The sequence below is a fragment of the Scomber japonicus genome, chromosome 1 (genome assembly GCF_027409825.1).
Source record: "Scomber japonicus isolate fScoJap1 chromosome 1, fScoJap1.pri, whole genome shotgun sequence".
In the NCBI taxonomy this organism is placed as follows: domain Eukaryota; kingdom Metazoa; phylum Chordata; class Actinopteri; order Scombriformes; family Scombridae; genus Scomber; species Scomber japonicus.
The window spans coordinates 18,076,932-18,098,660 of record NC_070578.1 but is presented as its reverse complement, the minus strand read 5'-3'; the positions used below and the strand labels follow the sequence as shown (position 1 = coordinate 18,098,660).

The following is a 21,729-nucleotide window of genomic DNA, read 5'->3' as shown; positions in this document are numbered from 1 at the left end:
CTTTACCTGATGACAGAAACTTCATGGATAACTACTGTTTGTGCATAATGCTTTTTGCGTAATGAGGCATAGTACTGAGGATGATACTATCCTGAAGGTGTTTTTAAATGGATTAATGTATCCTTGTGATGTGGGTTTTATTCCCAATCGACGATTTTACAAATATTAACAGTATTTATGAGATATCTTTAAATATTCTTCCAACAATATTTTAGCCATTAAAAATAAAACTTACTTTGACACAATACCATGAAATACATGTATTGTTACTTTTGTGTGACTATTTTAACTGTTGTGAACCCATCACGTGTGTAATGTACTTTTCTCTTTTATGTCAACATTTCTGAAACCTGAAACCACTATGCGATTTAGATTTGAGGCATTCATATCAAATATTAGATTTCACTGTGAAGGCATTTGGCTCACCGAGATTCGGCCTTAGTTAATAATCATACACCATATCTTTATTGAGGCAAGGTTCACAGTCCACTGATAACCAAATCTTACAGTAGCACACGCTAGTTTTAATGAAACTGTTATTTGTGCGTTAAATAAAGTTAAGTGTAGGCTACTTTGTATTAATCCACATTTAATTGGAAAAATGCTTAATAACTGTTTCTAAAGCAAAGCACATTCATTCATCAGCCAACATGTATTACAGGTCAGACATTTGGCAGACACAGAACTAATAAGGTACTTTGTCTGCAGCAAGCGCAAAAGCCACAGCACAAGTAAAGGATCAATACATGGGCTAAGGAAAACTGATTTCTACAAAAAAAAATAGCCAATATATTTGTCAGGTTATTACTCTTATTTGGTTTACCTCTTTTTTGGTGCGCTGAAATCAGTTTGTCCAATCCATTGCTGATTTTGCCCCGAAAATTAGACTCCTTTTGCGTAATGGACAACCAAGTCCATCCAATAATCCATCAAAACCCCTCAAGACATCTCTACCCTCTCTTTCACATACATACACACTGTTTCTCTCTCTCCTGGAATGTGCAGCGAGCTGATTACGGTGCTGAGAGTGACGGAGACGCACAGACATGCAGGCACGCGACTGTGCTCGTGGAGCTGCGCCAACTCCACACACAGCGAAGGGGAGAGAGGGTGAAATGACTGAAAAGCAGAAAAAAACTGAACAGTGATTGATAGTCACATTGTGGATATAAAATGTTGTGGAATAGTTGGTATACATTAAATCTGAGAGAACACCGTGAAATTGAAAAATGAAGGAAGAAAATGGGAGAGGTTTGGGTGAATTGAAGGCATGGGTCCATTTAAAACAACAAAGAGATTAGAGTATTAATGAAAAAGAGAACAAACCAGTGAGATTATGAGCAAGAGGGGAATGAGAAAGCTGCACAAATAATGGTCAGTAAGAAAAGGAAAGGAAAAACGATTCCCAATTTCCTCTGCCATCTGTAATTTCTGCAGCTAACAATTTCCTGCTCCCCTGAAATCTAAAGCACTTTTATGGTTATTTTGTTTGCTTTTTTGTTCAATACAGTGGACAAAAGGCACACAGAGGGGGACTGTATGCAACATCTGCAGAGGACTGGTGCATCTCCTGGTCCTCTGAGAACAAAATGTGAAGATCTCAAGAGGGCTATGACTAATGATACTTCATCATTATACATGTGAAGGCGTGGATGGGTCTTCACTTCCTCTGTAAAATTCTCATCATAATATACACCATGATGGATTTGTGTATTAATAGTTTTAGACAAAAACTCTCGCAAAAGGGTCCATTCTTGCAGTGTCGGTGGAGTGAGACACACCTCCTAAAAAAAAGCCTGTTTTGTGAATCGTGACATGGTTGAAGATGACAAACTTTAATGTAGTGTGAATCAAGGTGCTGCTGATGGTGGGAGATGACTTCTTGTTGGAAAGTCTCTCCATCCTTTGCTGCTGCTTTTTGTTTGCAGCCTGTCAGAGATCCTCTTCATTAAGTGTAGCTATTGTTAGAACTATGTCATTCCTTTTGCTGTTCAGAATAATGGTCTCCCAGTTTATTGAACTTATGCTTAGTTAGCCACAGTCAACACATGAATACATTATTCCTGTACTAATCACACTCATTTTATTGGTTGTTGCTCAGTGCAAAAGCAAACAGGTAAAAGGCAAGCTCTGCCTAAACCTTAAAGCTCCGTTGACAAATATGTTTGATATCTAAATTAAATGTCATTTTTCCCTCAGGTTGAGAATTTATCTGAGAAGAACTGAGGGTGTTACAGTGTTGATAACGGGGTTGATCACAAAGCACTTGCAAAGCACAGCTCTGTGTTTGCAGTATTTGGCAGTCACACATTTGGTGAAGATGCTGCGTTCTGTACTTTTAGTTTGAGCCGTGGCGTCTGAAACATGACAAAACACTTTAATGTCCCCATAGAGACAGTATGAGTCAGAATTTATGTCCTGTTGGATTAAAAATGTGAACATACTGCATGTGTTTAGTCTATTTACAAGTGCACATGTTTGTGTGTGCTCTGCTGTTGTGTACAGTAAGTGTAGGGGAGGGCATTACTTCTGTGTTTCTGTTTACTGTATTATAAACTGTACAGGTAGTGAACAGTCTATTTGTTTAAAAAGATATACAAATACGTACTTGTTACCTATGGTTACTTATCACAAACCATAAGGTGACATTAAGGACACTCACATGTACTTGCTATATGCTCTTATGATGTGCACACGTATGTAATGTAGGAAGTACTGTGGTGCTGTTGGGTCATAGCAGTGACTTTTATTCATGTTTCTCCTTAAAACAATCAAAAAAAGTGCCAAAAATTAGGAATCTGTGACATTTACTGTCAATGGTTCTTATGCCTCTCTGTCTTGCTGTTAACGTCCCTGCTTGTGTTTCCTGTTTTTATTCTTTCTACCCACTAACTACCACTTTGATGTCTTTTGGGACTTTGATGTCTGTGGACATCCATTTGTGTATCTGCCCTCCTGCTCTGTTGTCACTCTAAGTCCCTCTCAGAGGAAATCTACTGTGTATGTCTGTATTTGATTGCACAGGAAAGAACGGACAGAGGTAGAGCCTACCGACTTCAGCTCAACTCATTTTGTCTTTTTTTCCCTCTGTGTTGTGTGTGTACAGAATGTACACACACAACACAGAACACATGTGTGCATATGAGAGCACACACATGTGTGTGTGCTCGCGCATGTGTGCGCATGTGAGCGCACACACATGTGTGTGTGCTCTCACAATCCTTGTGCAGGGCTTCATGAAGGCCACATGAAGGGTACAGGTAGAGGAAAGAAAAGTTTCAAGCTGAAGTAACTGTTCTGAACCAAGTGTGGTCTCCTGTGTGAATCGGAGCCTGAATCATTGCAGACAGAGGAATAACAGTGCTTACTATCCACGGCCTGAAACTCACTTCTGTTAAAAGTTGTACCTGAACACACCTCAGAGAATACATCTGACCACTAACATTACATTTTGCGCTTGTTGACTAGCCTGCAGTCTGTGTTGTTAATACAAAAAAAACTATCACCTGAAAGACAATTAAAAACAAGCTAGCCAATAGTTTTTCATGCCAAGGTGAATCTGATTAAACTGTTTCCCTTTACCCTGAAAATACAAATTAAGAACATATCTGATAAAAGATGCAAATGCAAATCAGTTTAGCTTAGTTTTGCTTTGCACCTCTGTCATTTTGTGATCTTTTACTTGTGGAAGAAGATCAGAAAAGGCTGAGATGATAAAATAAGGTATAACCACCACCAGATGTATCAAAAATAATGATTATCTTGCCTGAACAGCCGCTCATACAGCTCTCACTCACTGACTCAATGTACTTTATCAGCCGAACAGCTGCTGATAAGGCTGGACTAAAACCAACAGTGTCGGATACACTGCTTAATGTACAGGCAATGGTTAGCCACAAACAGCACAATGGTGGCTGTCTATCGTTTAAATGCCATAACATGACCTTTCTGTTCTTTAGTTTTGTGACTGAACATGATTTTATATTTACAAAACAGCAGTCAAATAATATGAAAACTTCTTGAGACATATGAGACATCCTTTCTGGTTAAAATGGTCAACTTTGAACACAATATATTGCAATATTGTAGGCTACATGTTTTTTATATATAATGTCTTGTAATTTGATTTTGAAGTATTCAGTTGATTGATTTACCAGTTAAGGAGGATTAACTTGCATACATTCCCATGTTGTATAAATTAGCAAAAGTAAAGTAACTGCATATTGCCTTGCAACAAAAGTAGTAGTAAATTCAGTATTCAGAGGCAACAAAGGCTACATTATTGGTAAATCCTCTGGACCTAACAAAGTAGTAGTGGCTGATTCTTTATGGCCCCTTTGTAAGTGATCTATAATCCACCACTAGGGGGCAAAGATACATGTTTTACTGTAAATGGTTGTGCTATCCATGAAGTGTTTGCCACCTACACTGTAAAAAAGAAAAAGAAAAAAAAGAAATTTTACAGGACATGTTCTGTATTGTTTTACATACTTTTACCTTTTTTTCCAAAAAACAATGAAATGCCTATGAATTTACAGATATTCGTATATACAATATGAATACATATATGCAAATAATCAATTGAAAATTGAAATAATCCATTAAAGGAAGCAAAATTGAGCAATCAACTAATTTAATTATTTAATCAAACATTTAACAGCACTTATTTCACAAGATTTAACTGTAATTTTTCTCAATAAAATACACTATTATCATTTATAACAACATTGAACTTTTATCAAATGTGTGAAAATATCAGGACATTCTTATGTAGAATTTCAAAATTACAGCCTTGTGAAATGGCATGTCTGAGCTATATTTCCCCTGAATATGCATGTTTGCTATGTGCACGAAGGCCAGTGGCAGGCTTGGACTGTTTTTAATAGATTACTGTAGACATGATTACTGTAGACATGTACAATTTTCTGACGTTTCCTACGTTATCAACTGCTTATGTCATATTGATCAAAATGTATGCTGGTTCTCTGTAGAGTAGTTCTTTCCCCCAAGACTTCGACTTATCTGCATTACTTCATTGCATAAGTCATTAGATGCAAAATCATAATCAAAGCAAGCATGTAAACCAAGCATATTTTCCTTCTATTCAATTTTTTTGAATGATGAATTGTTCTCAGGTGAATCTTGACTTTCTCTAATGAAGAGGAATATATCAAACAATGATCAACCAGTTAAACTAGCCAACCAATGATCTAAAATAGCTCAGAACTGCATCTAATGAACCTTTAGTTGGCTAGCACACAAAGATAAAGCACAACACAATGTTTTAATTTCTGACAGCGGAAGAACAACAAGGAAATGAATAGAGTAAACAGCTGGGAAGAAGAGGAGAAGTAAGGCTGCATGAAGAAGAGTGAGGCAAAACAGAGGAAGAGGTAGATGAGTCCAAGGCACACTCCTGATGAAATAAGGTAGACAATTGTGGACCATGTCACGGCCTTGTGGTCGAGGCTGATCAAAATATGCGGCTGAATATTGGGAGAAAAAAATAGACGGGGCAAAATTATTGGTATTCTTCAGAAATTGTAAGAAATAATTCATTTGTAGAGATACTTAAAGCAGAATATTGTGTTGGTTTGTTTTGATTAGTATCACAGGTGTTTTCAAACTTATAATCACTCATGTAGCCAGTTTAAAAGGAGAAAAGTATTCACTCTGCTGTGCCAATGAGCCTGATGTTCCTGTGACCACTATTGCTACTATTATTAAGAGGTTTAAGGCCCATAAAACTGTAGCCAACATCTCTGGACTCGGGCGCAAGAGGAAAATTGAACAAAAGGATTGTGAGAATGGCCAAGACAGAACCAAGGAAAACTTTAATACGTCCACGCTGAGCTTCAAGTTCAAGGTACGATAGTTTCAAGTTGCACCATCCATCATTCTCTAAATGAAAATGGGCTCCATGGCAGACCCAGGAAGACCCTTTTTCTAAGAGGAGCCACAAAAAGCCAGACTAGTGTGCTTTGTTTGGACAGATAAAATGAAGTTAGAGCTTTTAGGTAAATCACACCAACCCTATACAGAAGAAAAAATGAAGCCATCAAAGAAAAGAATACCATGCCTACTGTGAAACATGGAGGAGGCTCATTGATATTTTGGGGTTGCGTTGCTGCCTCAGGCACTGAGTGCCTTGAATCTGTGCAGGGCACAATGAAATCAGAAGACTATGAAGGCATTATGCAGCAAAACATACAGCGCAGTGTCAGAAAGCTGTGTCTTTGTCACAAGTTATGGGTTCTATAACAGGATAATGACCACATACATAAGAATACATAAAAAAGCACTCAAGAGTGGATGAGAAGAAAACGTTGGATCGTTCTGAAGTGGTCTGCTATAAGTCCTGATCTGAATCCTACTGAACATCTGTGGAAAGAGCTGAAACTTGCAGTTAGGGGATAGCACCCATCAAACATGAGAGAACTGCAGCTGTTTGCTCAAGAAGAGAGGGCCAGAGTACCACTGGAAAAGTGTAGAAACTCACTACAGAAAGAGAATGTCTTCGCAAATTGCCTTTTAAATGGTCTCCAGAAGGTATTAAATACCTGGGTATTATATTAACCCAAAGGTTAAAGATGATTTGAATAGATGGAGGCATATAAAACTTTAACTATGGGGTAAAATAGACACAATTAAAATGAATGTTCTTCCCCGCTTAATTTATGATATAAACGCCCTTCCCTTATCCTCTGACTTCCTTCATATGGAACGATAAGAAGCTGAGAATTAGCACATAGAAACTATATATTACTCAAGACAAGGGCGGAATGGGCTTCCCAAACATAGAAAAATACTACATTGCAATAAATGCTAGATATCCATTAATATGGGCTTACAGTAAGAGCCAACAATATGGGAAGATCTGGAATTAAAGATCATCTCTACAACCAAACTCAAAACATCTCTTAAGGCATTGTGGTTTGATTCCAAATACTGCCCAAATATTGACAAACCCATGATCAATTTCTCATGTAAAATAATAAAACGCCTACGCAATATGTTACAACTTAATTTGTAACATATTCAAGACATTTCAACTGAGGCAGTGTTGAGTTACAGAAATCAAAAATGTTCTAATTCCTTATTTACTTATTTCTATGTGCATTGTTATTGGAAAACTGTTAATAAGAACCAATAAAATTGATGAAGACTACTACAGTAGGCCTATACAATGCAGGGTGCTCTGGGTTTAGCCCTGGATCTTGTCAACTCCTAAATCCGCCCCTAATTTTGACCACTAGGATTTGTTATTCTGACATGTTCATTGACATTTGTGAAAAAAAGATTTTGAGCAAATTACGGGTTTTTGCAGGCAATCTTTTTGAGAAAAAACATTTAAAAAACAATTTCGAGGTTCAGTGGTCAAACACAATTGTATTTCACCGTCCCATCAATCATTCGAGACAAACACTCTGTGAACATACATAGCCTATACATATCTAAAAGCGTGACCCTCCTCTTCACGGTTTCGTTCTCGCTTGTGAACATGCTGCTTGATATCCATCACCCCCACTCACACGCGCCCACAGGTGTGGTGACGATGACGACAACGCGGAAGTGTGTGTAAACAGCGCAGGAAGCCGCTGAGCTGAACTGTCCGCAGCCGACACCATGTCCAACAGCGATGAGATCCGATACTGCCAAAGATGCTCGTACGTTTTCCTCAAATTCGTCCTGTTCTCCTATGCCATCGTCTGGTGGGTAAGTAATGTCCCGGGTACAGTTTGTGAAGAGGAGCGTGTGCTTTGTTTGCACTCTTATCTGAACTGGACGGGTTAGACTTTGTGTGTTTGTCATTCGCCTGCTGGGAGTCTGTATTTAACTAGAAAGGAAAGACGGTTTAAATGTGTTTATAGTGAGAAATTGTCAGCAACACGCGAATGTTGTAGCCGTTTGTCAAACTGCATCGTGTTGTTCAGTTTGGGAACGACAGGTGTTTTACTTGTTGAATAATAGTGAATAACTAGACTTGACTTAATAACCGTGGCTGTATTAAGCACAGGCTGACTCCACCCTCCTCTGTGCACCTTCACCTGCCTGATAAAGGGGAAAAACATATATACAGGAAGCGAGAGAGAAAGAGTTAACGAAAAAAAGGAGGAACAACAGATTTTTATTCTGGTTAATTCCATAAACATGTTTCATTGTGCCCTGCTGTCTGTGGTCAGACTGAAGTACCAACTAAGTCATGTGACAGATCAGCAATTGTGGGGAAAATGAGGGTACATTCAACCTAATAGGCAATTACAGTAGGTGCATATTTAATAAAGTTTTAGTTTTCTGTATATTTGATAGAACTGCAGTCAGCACCATAAACTTGAGTGTATTTGTAGTGCCTGCTATGCAATGTGAGCATGAAACAAATGTCATGAGACAAACTGTATGGTTGCGGTTTTGTGACTCACCACTGTGCAACTGAAATACAGTAGCCTAATATTAGTGATTTGAGATCTAGCATTTTATTTGTGCAGTAGGCCTATGTTTAGGTGATTCATTTACCAGTCAGTAAAAAGAAAATTCAGTTTGACAATGTTTGTCAAACATTCACTTTTTCCAGCTTCTCAGTTGCAATTTTTAGCAGATTTTCTCTATTTTTATCAACTCATTTTGTTTCCACCTTGTCAAATGTAAAAACATTTTCCTTTTGGGTGATATGAAGTTGTGACAGGCATTTTTATAGATTTGTTTGACATCTTATAAGATAAGATGTCAAACAAGCCACTGGATCACACTCAGGAACAGAGGTGCAGATCTCCTGCAGCCACAGGCCATCAGAGGCTCCGAAAACCTCTGTTTAGGTTGAAAATAAGTTCCTTTTCTAACAGCATATTTGTTTGCAGGTAGATAAAAAGGGAATTTAAAATGACTTCAAATATTAAACAGGAATCATCAGTACATCAGTATTACAAAAGGAGTCAAAGTCTTTTCTGTGAGACAGCCAAGAGTTTCCAGAGAGGTCAGGTTAAGTAAAGTGTTCCCTGAAGAGCAACTCAGATGAACTGCAGTGTAAACAAATATTACAGTCATCTTAGCGGAAGAAGCAACTTCATAACAATACCTAGTAAGGTTTGCTTGGTAATAGAGAATCTTGGCAGACAAACAGACATATCTTCAGCTGCAAGGGAGCCTTGTCTAACTCTCTGCTATATCCGAGTAAAGCGGTTTAGTGCTTAAATATCGTCGAGCTGTCAAAAACAAGAGGGAAATACCTTTATGATTACAATTTACCTGCTTCTACTTGTATTTTCTAGGCATTCACTTGAATTAAGCCAAAACAATTCGAGAAGGTGGGAACAACATTGAAACAACACAAGACACACTGATGGTGTATATTTTGGTATTTGTCACTCACATAAAAGATAGAAAGTTTTGTGCAACTTTGCTAAACTGTGCAGCTGCTCTCTCTCATAGACAACATAACAGAGCATTTTTATTTGTGCAGACAGATGGCTGACTGACACAGCACTTAATGGACAAAGAAAATGACTGTTCCTTACTTGAGACATTTTTGAAATAATTATTCATGGAAAGAGGGAATGGGATGGTGAGGCAGTAATTGGTGCATTATGGGGAGTGAATGCTGGCTTGATATGAAAGACGAAAGAGATTAATGACTTACATTACTTTGTTCCTACATCTTGTTCATTCAGTCATGTTAAAGAGAAGTTCTTACCACACTGTCTCAGTGTGTATGTTACCATTAATTATAGACTGTGGTGGCCCACCATTGTCTAATTTGTGCTGCCGTGTGTCACAGTGAGCTGAACATGTGTGTACTCTCCAAAATGTTAGGTTGTTTTAGGGCTGAGCAGTATATTGAGTTTTTAATCTATGTCAATGTATTTTCAAATGAGACGTTATCTTCTTTTGTGTGGATTATATTGTTAAATTACTGAGTAAAGTTGTGACAACTTTCCACTGTCTCTGACATACACAGAGGCTCAGCTTTGTCCCTTCTGAGACAGACGAGAGAGGAGAGGAGCAGCTAACATTAGCCTCTGCTATAGTTTGCTGTCACTTCTTGTTGCTTTCCACTGCTCTCAGACGAGCCTGTTGAATAATGTTGGAATAGAGTACTACTACTTTATTCGGTCCGGACACTGAATGGGGGACAGAGTTGCACCATCAGTAAGCGGCTGCAGGATGCTGTTGTGTTAGCTGTGGTTGAGCGAGCTAGAGAATGAATGAAGTGAGGGAGCGGTGACAGTAAGAAAGCCAGTGAATCAGATCAATAACAGGTTATTGTTTCACAGCGGTTGCGTTCAACAACACAAATAAACTTCCCCATACACCTCCACTCAACCCTGCAGGGATCTCTGAATCTGAAACACCTGTGTGCTGTTTAAAACACAGCAGCAGCAGCATTATGCTGGTTTGGTTGGTTCAGTTTAAAAAATGCAAAGTCTTAATGAGAGTTCTTTATTTCCATCTGTACAATAAATCAACTCTGATCCACTTCTAAATCATCTGGAAGTCGAGTCTTTTATTGATAAGCAAAGGCAGTTAGTTTAGTCATTTGAAGAAACACAATGTAGAAAGATATTTACTGAAACAGTATTTTATATTTTCATAAGTAATAAACTGAAAAATAATAAACTGACTTTTGATAGTTTGTTTGGAACAGTTATTAAATGGTAACATTTCTTTCCTGTGCTTTCTGGGTGTGACCTTTTTGCTGTGTCATCACCAGTAATTACATAACTAAAGCACAAAATACAATTCTAGACACAACCTCTTAATTTTGCTATCAGAGTGCACCAGAATGATGCATTTGACTTAAAAATGTACAAAAGTGTCTTTCAGGGGAACATGCCCCTTGACCTCCCTAGAGGGCCGGACCCACCACCATAGTCTCTCAAAATTCTGTGAGAAACATTGTGTCTCTAAAGTGGTTTATCTCTGCAGCATACAGGCGAGAGCAAAGAGCAGCTGAGGTCAGATAGTCACTTCCCTCAGGAAATGTAGACAGTAGCAAATGTTCACTCACTCAACATTAAATTGCCTGCTGTTTTATTATTGACACCAGCTGTATTTCTGTTATGTCTCATCAAACAGGAGGGGGAGAGAGATTTCAGCTCATTTATATTTGACTACAATGTAATTAATTTTAGAAACAAAAAATAAAATGATAGACCAACAGTTCGGAAACTTTGTGTTACCAAAAATCCTGTTGCATGTCTTCAAGTGTCATCACACACACTTTCTTGCCCTCTGATTTTAGGTTCTTCTTTTTTAAATGACTTTAATGATCATACTGACTTGACTCAGTGTCCCACAGGACAGGATGTCCGTGTGCTGAGGCTGCAAACAGACATGCAGCATAACACATGTTGGGGGAACAATGTACAGTATAAGATTGTTTATTTCCTGCTTACTGTGGAACATGACTATACAAGGACAATAGTTTAACCCAGTACTGTGGGATCCAAGGTGTTACATTTGACTAAGACTAAAACCAAAAGTAAAGCCGAGCATGAGGGTGACAATGTATATGTGAGATGGGAATTATGCACGTCACTGTTTTCTCTCCTTAAATGTAATTCTGAGATAAGTTTATATATTATATTAAGTCAAAGGGGTGTAGTGACATGATGCCAACAATGTACTTGGTAGGCACAGCAGAGATCATTGTTTTGATTACTGAGACTTGATCAGAAGTGTGTTAAAGGAGTTATGACATACATCTGTAATCTGTCTTAAATTGATTAATTCTGTCAATTGAATTTTAGTGAAAAGCAATGTTAGTTTTGACTTTTGAAGACAAACATCCCAACTGTGAGGCTAGCTTGTCCCTGTGGTGGGTTGATTTCACTTCATCCTGTTGTATTAGGTTGTCTGCTTTCCTTGACCTTGATTTACATGTTGAAGGCTGACTGAGCACACTTTTTAACAACAGCACATAATTCACACTTACACATATGGACTCATTGGGATTTCCCAGTTTAAAGCAGGTCTTTGTCTGTTGACCACTCAGCTGTTGTAATTGCACTGTAATGTGGGACCAATGTACCTTACTGACAGCTGTTGTTGTGTGAGCGGATCAGTACATAATCTGTCATCTACTGTCCCTCAGTCAGTACAGGCTTTCAACCGGCAACTTTTTATGTGGTCAAATAAACATTTCCCTTGTTCATATTCAGCTTCCAGCACAGCTGAACTAAGGCTGGAAATAAATTAGCCTGCCTTTGAACTTTGGCTTTGTTTCAGCAGTTTCTGTTTGTCAGACTGTAGCTGGATTACTGCATTGCTTTCTGTTCGATTTATAATCAGTGTTTTTCATGTGAAAATCCAAAAAGCTTAATTGGCTTAAGAGTAGTCAGAGACAAAATTGGGCTCTTAGGTTATCTTGTTTTATTTAAACACAAGGAGCTGATGTGTTACTTTAGAAGGAAATGAGGTCCCAACCACCAAGAAGAAGCAGAAAAGGTTTCTGAATATATCAATCAATGAATGGATAATCACAGTTTACCCATGAAAAACTATTAATTCCTCAGGAGACACGTTCAAGCCTCCATATTAATTTGCACTCATATTATTTACATAATAGAAAATGACATGATGTGAGACAAATCACTAACTATGACTTTGTCCTACAGTACATGTATAAACATCACATTGTTAATGTGATTAATAAGATTTATTTCAGTGAATTTATGTCTCTTGACTGCAGCTTATAGTCTGGTTTAAGATCTCCTTTTCAGTTTCCGCACTGTGTCCTGTCACAGCAGTTAAGTAAGCAATAGCAGTAGAGTTGTTCATGAGTGTAATAGGTTATATAATACAACTTAACTTTGGCCTAATGCCCTGATATTGGCATCAAGTCTTCTGCAGCTAAGTGCATGCTGATAAACAGAGATCTGCCAGTGTTAATATATTATTTCAACAATTTTAGTTTACATGAACCTGAGTGATTCACAAAACAGCAAAACTGCCTGTAAAGATGATCACTTACAAATGTTGACAATCTATTAAATTTTGAGTTGTTAAAAATGCTTTAAGTGCCCTCCTTTCCTCTAGGCGGAATAGAAGTGACTTTGGGGTCAGCGGGAGGGCACCTAGTCAACAACGAGATACCATAACAGACAGCCAGCAGGGACATGTAAGGAAAAAACATCATGGTGGAATATAAACAGTGGTTCATCAGAGCTCACAGATGGCTACTTATGTGAAACACTTCTTTTCTATCCGTCTTCCTTGCTGCTTTCCTCTTCTCCTCCTCCTCTCTGACATGCTGTCTGTCTTAGTTTGGAAAGGCTGAAGATAGATTGTGTGGAGGGATGAATGCAATTAGCAACACATTTGTCAGAGAATGAGGTGTTTGCAGTAGCAGCATGTGATCCAACAGCCTGCCACAGTGAAGCTGTGTGTGCATGTGTGTGTTCTGGGAGTCATTTGTGCGTCAGGGAAAATTTTAGACTACAAATTTAAGAGGCTGTCACTTGATTTTAGCGATAACCACATGCTACATGTGCGAAGACAAACAAAATGTCTTTTACTGTTTATTGTAATTGAAAACGTGTTTAAACTGATGTAACTGTTGTTTATTCCACTGTCTCAATCGAAGGGAAAACCACAGTTTGTTCCAGGCAGGTCTTCCTTTTTGTAATATGTTATGATTACACAGGGCTCACCATTGTCATTGCTGAGATTTTTAAAACATGACATCACTACTAAAAATAGTTATAACGGTGCAGGAAGCACTAGCACAAGGAGTATCAGACAAGTTGTAAACAAACCTGCAGTTAGTCAAACTTATTTGGAAGAAAAAATGAAGGGGAGTGATTAAAATAATTACCAGAAAGGGTTGATTTCTAAGAATAATCTGTTATGGCCTCACGTTTTTTGGACTTCTCTTGGTTTCTGGTGATATACTTCTGTTTGATTTTGATTTTGCTCATTTATATTTGAGTTGTTTGAAGGACTGCATTACATTATTAGTTAGCTGATGGTAACGAGTTTATTTTCATGGATTTTTCTTGGATGGTTTTATGTATACTGGGCTGTATATGTTTTCTGGGTTTTGATTCACACCTGTCCTCGAACAGTCTTGTCAGCACTGTCCTGTCCCGAGTGTCCTCCCAGTCACTCAACTCTTGGCCTGCACTTGTGTCTATCTAGTCACCTGTTCCCCATTCCCTCACTAGTTCAGTTAGAATAAGTCTTGGTTTGCATTTCAGTCTTTGTTGGATCCTTTGGTCTGATTTGTTCCGGTTTAGCTCTGGGTATTTAATCTTATTCAGCATTCTGTTTTGCATGGCTTTGTTTTTTTACCTGAGATTCCAATAATAAAGACTTCTCTCTTCAGCATAGCTCTACTGTTTATGACATAATCGTCTTAGCTATGAAAAGTGAAACTGAAGTTGTAAAAAAGCATTGTTTTCATTTTAAAGAAAGGTTGTATTCCTCTGCTTTATGCAAATAGTCTAAACTGCAGTGTTGGTGTTGCACTGTATTGCTCATTGTTCATATGAGGCAGAAAGTTGCAAACAGACCCTCCCAAAAATAATAATTGTCACTATAAATTGCTTATTGGTGTTTTTCCAGTTCCTGCTTTAGTTGCCAGCCTGATCACATTACAGACCTACATTTGCTCGTGTGCTATTTGGCAGTAATTGAATCTGTGCAAGTGACCTTTTTTAATTTTAGATTAGCCCAGAGCTCATTGTAGAAACAGATGGGGTCACTTAATTTTGTTGTATTGCAATTGTTTTCTGCTTGGTGAACAACAAATGCTGCAATCTTCCACTTCAGCAGAATTGAACTTTTTACTAGATAGTATTTTAGCACTCAAATCTCTTTCAATATCAAGAGCAAGAGTAGAAACACATCATCTAAGAGGCAAACTCTTATTAGACTTTACTATACAACTTGTAAGGTTTGCTGATAATTTCCTTAATTTGCTGTCACTGTTGAATGATGTGCTGCTGATGGATAGATATTTTGATGAGTCATCTGTCCATCAATGAAATACACAAAATCAGACTCCAAAATCCCTCACACTGCATCCCTCTCACACTGCATCCCTCACACAGTGCATCCCTAATTAGAGAAGTTAGAAGGTTAGGTGCAAAGATCCTCCAAACTCGCCATTTATTCTTTGGTAGAAGGTTAGTCTAATGAATGATTGTGGGAAGAAATACAGGTTATCCAATCAGGAAATTATTCAATACATTTAGCACCAGATGTGGAATTCCACTTTCCTCTGTTGTATTGGGATGGCAGTATGGATGCATATCTCTAAAACTCAGTAATATGTGGACCAAGTGGAAAACTGTGTTTGTTTTTTGTCTCTAAATTTTTGTCAATTGACCCTTTAAACTCCCCTTTATTTTCAGAATGTCCCTGACTGTCATTGGCACTGACTTTATAATTAGGTCATGCCAGATGCTTACTGCAGATTGCAAATCAGCTTTGACTCATGTTAATGTGACACTGAAGATGTGCCGACGGGTTGTTGAGGGCAGACAACAATGGACTGAATAAATTATTTTCTGACTGAAGAAACAAGCTTCTGTCTCACTCAGTTATTGTGTAGTGGACAAAGCTCAGTTTTAGCAAGGTCAGTGTAAAACAGTTATTAAATTGATCAGGTGGCATTCCGTAAATGGAAAGGTTTATTAATAGATAATTAATTAAACTGAGCTATATTCAATCACATTTAGTAAGAAGTGGTATGTAGTGGCTCGGTTGGACTGTATGTTCACCGCTGTTAGCTTTCAGTCACTGAGTCAAAGTGAATATCTCACAATGCAAAACATACCAGCATTCTCATCATACATATCAATTTGCATTCATTATCAGTCACGACTTGAGTGCGACTACATATATTTCTGTCACACAAAAACGACTGGCAGATGATCATATACACTAGATATGTATATTTTAACACTATGAAAGCTGAGCAACCACCATTGCAGGGCGTGTTTGAGTTTGTGTAAGATTTCAGCTCGAATGCTAACATGCTGAGGGTGACTACATGGGTCAGCTTTAAAAGCACATGGGATCAGGCCAAGGTGAGCCATATCAACTAATGACTCACCACTGTCTGCCAGTATGCAAAAATGTGCTTGATATTGTAGCATTAAACACAAAGTAGACCTGAAGCTGATTGGCATGTCATTAGTTTTGCAGGTATTTGGTTTTATGCTAAAGTACTGGACCAATTACAATTTTGGCCTGATGGCGGCGTTAGATTTTTACTAAAAAGACTGTAAATGTGAAAGATATCCACTTAATTTGACCAACTGAATGTGGAAGCTTCACACTAGCCTCAGATAAACTTTCAAATGCATTTTTGTAGACAAACTGTGCAATTTTGACCTCATCACTTACATTGAAAGTTAATTCAAAGGGGATTCTTATAGTTTATAGAGTTCACATTTATAGAGTTCAGATTTTTTGTCTTTTTTAAATTTAAATTGTAATCCTATCTTTAAGGTTGATCCTCTGAGTACCATGTGTACAAAGTTTCATGACAATCCAATAGTATTGTGTCAGTCTGGACTCAAAGTGTTGGACAGATGAACTGACCAACAGATTGACCTGCCAACACTTCCATCCACAGAGCCAGACTGCTAACATGGAAAGAAACGTGTGTGTGTGTGTGTGTGTGTGTGTGTGTGTGTGTGTGTGTGTGTGTGTGTGTGTGTGTGTGTGTGTGTGTGTGTGTGTGTGTGTGTGTGTGTGTGTGTGTGTGTGTGTGTGTGTGTGTGTGTTGATGGTAAAAAAGATTAGGACCAGACCTGAACTGAATTATGTTGGAGTAATTGAGTGAGGGAAAAAAGATGAGAGAGAGAGAGTCCAAACACCATTGATCGTTCCCAGTAGATTCACTGTGTCTAAACGCAAGTGCTTCAGAGAACCTTAATTAAAGAACACTGTCATTTACAATAACAACACTGAATTATCTGTTGTTGACGTCCACTTCAGTCTGGAGAAAATGCAGCTTCCAATTAGGCTAAGTCACTAAAACTATACTACCTAATTAGGCTGTTTTGCTCTCAAGGCTAGAGAGATTCCTAGAGAGAGACCAACGTTCGGGGATGTCGGTTTGAAATATTTTGATTTGGTCCACTGATGATGAAAAAACATGGTTTAAATGGGAACAATGGGAACAACAACTGCACCTCTCCCAGTATCAAAGGCTTCTGTCTTAATGTTGATTTCATAAGGACAGAAGCTGCCACTGAGTCATGCAATGTTGTCATCTAAGCAGGTTTGTTCACCTGAACATGTGAAAAGGCCTTTTTCACAGAAGACATTTTGACATCTTACAGTAGGAAAAGCACAGGTGTAAATCATAAAATGAATGATAAATTAATTACATTCATGTTCACTCAGTTCCAGAGTCCTGGTTTTGTGCATGCTGGCTCATTGTCACAGTTTACTGGGACACATTAATAGAACAGAGTCATTGTTAATGTTATTAGTAGCACTTGTTTTGTTCTCATGAAGTCAAATGTCAGCCTAAACTTACTGTGTGCCAGTACAAAAATTAAAGAATTATGAAGTGTTATTTTTCTTATTATTTTATTACTAGGGAATTTACAGAGGCAGTCAATGGCTTCATAGCAATATAATCTATGCAGTATAATCTATTCTGTAATCTACTCATGAATCTTTTTTAGTCCTTGAATATTAAGTAATTTATGCAATTAAATATTTTTGTAAAACCAGAGGGGATGACTAGAATCAATATCAGTAAATGATTCCTAATTGATAAACTGATTTAGATAGATAGATTTTATTGTCCTTTCCAGGATAATTATTTTCACATTCCGTACAGCCACGAGAAACTACACAGACAACAGGTTACAAGAACAAACATCAGTACCACAGACATATACCCACCACCATACATATATCCATTTCCCACAGTTACAATCTCTTGTTTCTTTTGTTTAGTTCTGTTATGGCATAAGGGATGAAGCTTTTACTGCACCCAATATATGCCTATTTGTATGGACTTGCTCACAGCCAAAAAACACAAGCATTCGATTTAATGCGACATGTTATTGGCCCACTTTGAAGACTTTCAAAATACATTTGTTTAAAAATCAAATCATTTAGATGTGGAGGAGTGGTGCCATTTTATGCAATTTAATGGTTCTATTCACATGATGGGTATTAAATGAAGTATCTATTTGGTATTGGTATCACTTTAAGGGTACTTGGATTGGCAGTGGTATCATTTTTTTAATGATATCCAGCCCTAAATTTTAGATTGTAAAGCCTTTGGAGAATTTATAATCTTTGGCTGAGGCCCAACGACTGTTTCTTGTGTTCGTCTTGAATTTTACAGCTGTTGGACTCATCTGTGCTACCTGCTTCTGTTTGTGTTTCCAGCTGATAGGTGGTTTCATCCTGGCCATAGGCATCTATGCTGAGGTGGAGAGGCAGCGCTACAAGACCCTGCAGGGGATGTTTTTGGCACCAGCTATAATCCTGATCCTTCTGGGAATCATCATGTTTATTGTTTCATTCATAGGAGTCTTGGCTGCACTGAGGGATAATCTAACTCTGCTGAAAGTGGTGAGTGGTGTGCTAAGATAGTGGTTGAAGGACATTATACATGTCACAGCTGTGCATTTATGTAAAAACGGTTAATTCAAATGTTACTTTTTTTTCGACATGGACATCACAATAGCATTGGAGCTGCAACATATAATTATGCACAGGTACCAGATGCACTGTGTTTAGTATCCGTAGCAAAAGGCTAAATTACAACACCTGTCTACAAGAGGCTTTTTTTCTTTTCCTAAAGTTCATATATACAAGTTAAAATGTTAAGAGGAAAAGAGAGATAACAGGAAAAACAAGAAAACATACACAAATGCATACATAAAAATACATGTGTGTCTTTACAGGGGTATTAGGTGTGAGAACAATGTTGTTTCTCTTTTAGCCATGAAAATGGAAATCCAAATGACGTTTTACACAATGCATTGTGACAGGTTTCATTTATTGTCCGTGTGCTGACTCTGCTGGAGTGCTGCTGATTTATAACAAATTGTATAAGCAAGGATCCTTTCTTGCTTAATGAACTTGTACAAGACAACATAGCCTAGAGACGTAGCTTCATGGCAGTAGTAAAACACCAGTCTCATTTTATGCAAATGGTTAACAATTAATTGAAAGTGTCCATGAAACAGACATTAAAGCTTCTTTACCTCCAGCAATGTGACATATGATAGTATATTATAGTATACTGTGTGTGAGTGGGGTTTAATAACGAGAGGTATTCAAATCAAATCCTTCAGATGTGATTGGTTCACTCAAATTTGAATTATACAAATGTATCTAAGGACCCCTGAGTTTGAGGTGAGCCATCATAAATATGTTTAAGAAAAGAGAGGGTATTTTGATGTTGAAATATAAGCCATATTAAGCATATAATGAGACTAATTAACACAGGGACACAGGATTAGAAGAACCTAGAAAGTGTTTCAATTTTCTAAACTTTTGTGTTGTGTTTTTAACTCCAAAAAACATCTACCAGTGCTTAATATTGTTACGGGCAAGTATTCAAATTTGAAGTGTATAATGGCAGAGCTTGATTGATTAAAGGGTCTATCGTCTGTTGTGTCATTGGTCACAGTTCATGTACACCCTGACTGTTTGTCTGCTCCTGGAGCTGCTGGGAGGAATCGTTGCGCTGGTGTTCCGCAACCAGGTGAGCTATGCATGATGACGGTTAATTACCCGACAATTTGAAACTTTACCATCTCAAATTTGGGGATTAAGTTTGAACTCCTATGGTGGGAAAACAGAATGACAACCAAATCTTTACTGTTTGGAGCAGTAAACTGTTCATCAAGAGGAGGTGATAGATAAATATGCCTCTTAGGTTGTATCTACCTTCAATTGAGGGAAGGTAAACACAACCTAAGAGGGATATCTAAGTGAGGACATATGCTAAATATCATTATATCACAACATGCAGCACATTAAACAAGTTTAAACAGATATTTAAATATCCTCCCTGCTTCATCCTATACCCATTCAAACATTGGATATTTATTGTTTTGTTGTATGCCTAAACATTTTTGCTGTCATTTCTATTTTGTTATAACTACAGCCTTTTTATTTTGTTTAGTTCTTTTAACATGTTCGAAATAAATTAATTAAAAAATGATCCAAACCACCCTGACCATCAGAAAACAGCTCAAAACTATTTGTGATTATAATGTGCTACCTTGAGGCTAATTGAGATTAATACGCATCAAATAGTGTGTGACTCATCTTGAAGCATCCTGAACTCTATTTATTATTTATTGACTTCATATTAGCACCTAAATATGTCTATGAAAAGGCTCCACGCCCTTTTCACTAAGCCCCAACATTATCACTATTGGCTGGATCACAACTGACTGAGTCATGAGCATTGAAGTTATACCACTGGTCAGCCAGCTCTTTCAAAATGAATGGTGCAAAAGGTTGGTTCTTTTACGTCAGAGGTATGTGTGGGGCGTTGTCATGACAAATGTCATGTCACTCCACATAATGAAGTTGGCAGCTCACCTAGTGTTGTGCCTCGGGCTGCTGCACATGAGAAACCTCCAATGCTGGTTTGCACTACTTTAGCTGCTTCTGAGCCGAGACAACAGGCATGAGCTCGCCAAGCAGTAGTGAAAAAACTCTCCATGCCCAGGAGGCATGAGCGAGAGTGTACAGTTAAAACCCCTTGAATAACAATCACAGTCTGAAAAAACACTCAATACAGAGTGAGTAGAAAAACATGGGCAAAGGGGTGTTAACAGACGATTCATTTTATTTGGATTAAAATAAATTCTCTTTCAAATCAAATATCCCAAGTTTGTCTACAAAAATGCATTTCAGGGTCCTGGATTTTACTAGAATGTGGTGGGAAAAGCACCTGTGTCACACTGTCATTATTCTGGAGTGGAAAGTATTGTTCTTGTAACGGTATTTATATACTGAAATACAGCTTAATTTAAAAATTGCATATTAATATTTTAGACACTACCACTGACTATCCCTTTAACAAACTGGCCACAATTTCATACATTGATCATACGCTGTCCACCAATATACTGGTTCTTGAATTTGTCTTGTTTTGTGTGGGATATAAACATGATTTTCAGTCAAAATTTTCCATTAATTTGCTAGTTTTTAAATAATTGAATACATTGGTTGTTTTATATTTTTGTTTACTGGGTCATGATCTGTTAGAAAGGTTAGCCCTCTCTTTCAACTTTTCCCCATCAGGGAGCCTGGAAGCAGGTTGACATCATTAGGTTGTCTTAGCAGTAAGGGGCTGGGAATTGATAAGATGTGTAAAGATGGGTGAAACTGTTGCGTAAATGACTTTTGGTTGAACTTTTGAATAAGTTGTGTGCTTATAGTAGATAATGACTGTCAGCAGTAACAGAAAAACCCAGTGTTTATAATTGGGTGGTGTTCTGTATGTTTTGAAAGTTTCGTATCTCTGTAGCTCACCCACATACTTACCTGAGCAGGTGCCATGTTCCAGTTAGGTGAGAGGAGAAGGTAAAATGTCATTCAGTGGTCAACAGGGAGGAGAGTAGGTGGTAGCTTGCTGTAAGCCTGAAGCTTTTTTGTTTGTTGCTGTGGTTTAAGTTTTTTTTTCGTTGGAGTTTATTCTTGCCTCTGTTCCATTAATATTTTTGTTAATAAATATCACATCTCCTTAAAGACAGTGTAAAGTGAATTCAGACATTTTCTTCTAAACAC

General features: G+C 37.8%; 1 protein-coding gene across 1 annotated transcript in view; it reads left to right on the top strand.

Moving 5' to 3' along the window:
* The first annotated feature begins 7,603 nt into the window (after positions 1 to 7,603).
* tspan15 (tetraspanin 15) overlaps positions 7,604 to 21,729 on the top strand; it is a 37,165-nt gene continuing 23,039 nt past the window's right edge. The window contains exons 1-3 of the mRNA XM_053318919.1: positions 7,604 to 7,716; positions 18,361 to 18,546; positions 19,613 to 19,687. Coding sequence (XP_053174894.1) covers positions 7,627 to 7,716; positions 18,361 to 18,546; positions 19,613 to 19,687 — 351 coding nt within the window. The 5' untranslated portion in view covers positions 7,604 to 7,626. The remainder of the gene's footprint in view (positions 7,717 to 18,360; positions 18,547 to 19,612; positions 19,688 to 21,729) is intronic.